The sequence below is a fragment of the Plasmodium gonderi genome, assembly GCF_002157705.1.
Source record: "Plasmodium gonderi DNA, contig: Pgo-contig_248, whole genome shotgun sequence".
Taxonomy (NCBI): Eukaryota; Apicomplexa; class Aconoidasida; order Haemosporida; family Plasmodiidae; genus Plasmodium; species Plasmodium gonderi.
The window spans coordinates 1-2,334 of NW_021629160.1; the positions used below are offsets into that span (position 1 = coordinate 1).

Sequence of the window (2,334 nt, forward strand, 5' to 3'; positions counted from 1 at the left end):
TTCATAATTACATTCATAAATAGAAAGCGCCAATATCATCAAAAGATTGTTATCCTTTAAAATAGAGATCTTAGTTACTAAAAAGTAAAATATGAGGAAGATGGCTACTACAACTATTGAAGCACCCATGATTACGTGACGAAGTTTATTTGAATTCAATATGTCATATATTCTTTGAACAAAATTAGAAAAATTGGTGATACCCTCATATGGTATAAGAATGCTTGTAGAAGCAGCATGGTGGTGATCATAATTCTCTTGTGGATTATAATGTCCTGTTTGAGAATAATTAGAATATCTATGATCTACGGGTTCTTCTGCTCCTGAAGCTTCTAATGTTAATTTGCTTGAATCTGATAAAACTTGTAAATAATAACCTGTTTCTTCTGGCTTTGGTGAATGTGATTCTCCAACTGTATCTTGTTGACCTGGAGAATGTGATTGACCTGTTGAATCTGATAAACGTGGTAAATCTGATGAACTTGATAAACCTTCTAGACCTGGAACAGGTTGACTTTTAGCTTTTTCATGTTGCCCACTTACTTGAGCATTCCCATTTTCCAAATGTCCCTCATTTGCACCGATAGCAGCTGTGTGTCCTTTACCTTTACAATTATTTAATATAGATATGAGTTCATGTGGTTTATGATTAGAATAACAATCAGCGTAATTAGGAATAGAATAAAAAATCCAGAAACCTGAGCACTTATTAATCCTATACGTTGTATATAATGTTTTAATTTTATTCAGGTATGTATTATACATATTACATTTAGCTATAGCTTCACCATTAATAATTTTTTTAATATCGTTATATTTTTTTAAGTAAATATAAGAAAATTTCCTATTTCTCCATTCATCTAAACTAATTTTATAATCATATTGTATTTTACACTTATTTTCTTTAATTTGATCATTAACCTTATCCATCACATCAATAAGACCTTTAAAAAATGGTATATCACCGGTTTTTTCTGAAGTGCCTGTATATATTTCACGTACTTTATCATGCATCCAATAAGTTAAGTATTCACAATAATTATTACGCATAGTGCCATCAATTGTTTGAGGGATTCTTTCTAAAAATCCTACTAGTTTGCTACACAGATTGCTGACTCCACCATGGAGGCTATTATACTTTTCTAATTCTTTACAATAACTATGAGAATTAGATATTTCTTGGTTTGTAAAAAATTCTTTAAACATTTCATTAAGCTCTAATTCCTTTGAAACTTTCTCCTAAAAATAACGGTTGAAGAGTCATAGTGTAAGTACTAAAATTAAGTTTGTACAACATATATACACCTGCGTTACATGATAAAGAACTTGTGTAAATATTAGTTCATAATGAGTAATTTATGTGTGTATGTTTACCAAACTAGGCGTATCTATTGTCTTCGTCATCTTATTTTAGCATAATTATATGTGTGAAATTATAAATGTTGTCGAATTTTATATATTAATATATAAAATGCCAAAATATATAATAATCTATCAATATATTTAGGAAATATTTTACATTTTTTTGGGAATTTAAAGAGCTACACATCAGTAGGCATTATTATTTACTAATATATTCGACCACTTTTTTTTAACACTATTTATGTAGAAAAGTACTATTTTTAATTATTATAAGATAAAATCAAAAAAGGTTCACACTATATATAACAATATAAGCAACACACTAATTATTTACGTATTTAATAATTGTATTATAGTGCCAATCATAAATTAATGAAGATATTCTTAATTTCTTTGTTGAATTATTTATAAAATAATTTATTAGGTTTTTTGAATATTCTTTAAATGAAATTTCAAACATTGTTGTTATTAAAGGTTTGTGCGGAATAATAGCACTGTTGCGGTGTTGTAAATTATTTTGTGCCTCAAAACTGCTCTATACTATTACTAAATACTTATAGTGCAAACCTTGTTATGTACATCTATAACTTATAAAAAGAAATATGAGAAAGAAAAAAATAAAAACTAGCTTGCATATTATATAAAAAATGTCCTTAAAAAATGTTTTAAAAAATATATTGTTAGAACATTTTTATACTAAAAATTGCATTGTTCCAAGGATTTCTAAAAATTATAATTACAAAGTGAGGCAGTTCCATCAATATTTCACACATTTTAAAGCATATGAATCAACTTAAATTTTTGCTCTATTTTTCATTTATTCTTATCCTCAAATCATATATGTTTTTTTTTTTTTTTTTAATAACATTATAGAATAAATACATGTTGTCATACAATTTGGAACATTTATTTTGTTGGAGGATAAGCCTCATCATTTCAAGATTGTATAAAAATTGATAAAATTTTATGTAT

General features: G+C 26.4%; 1 protein-coding gene across 1 annotated transcript; it reads right to left on the reverse strand.

Moving 5' to 3' along the window:
- PGO_002345 (variable surface protein) lies at positions 1-1,404 on the reverse strand (the record flags this gene model as incomplete). Its single annotated transcript, XM_028691113.1, has 2 exons — positions 1-1,239; positions 1,375-1,404. Coding segments are annotated over 2 exons (1,269 nt in total), but the record flags the coding sequence as incomplete, so codon positions are not given.
- Positions 1,405-2,334: the final 930 nt, after the last annotated feature.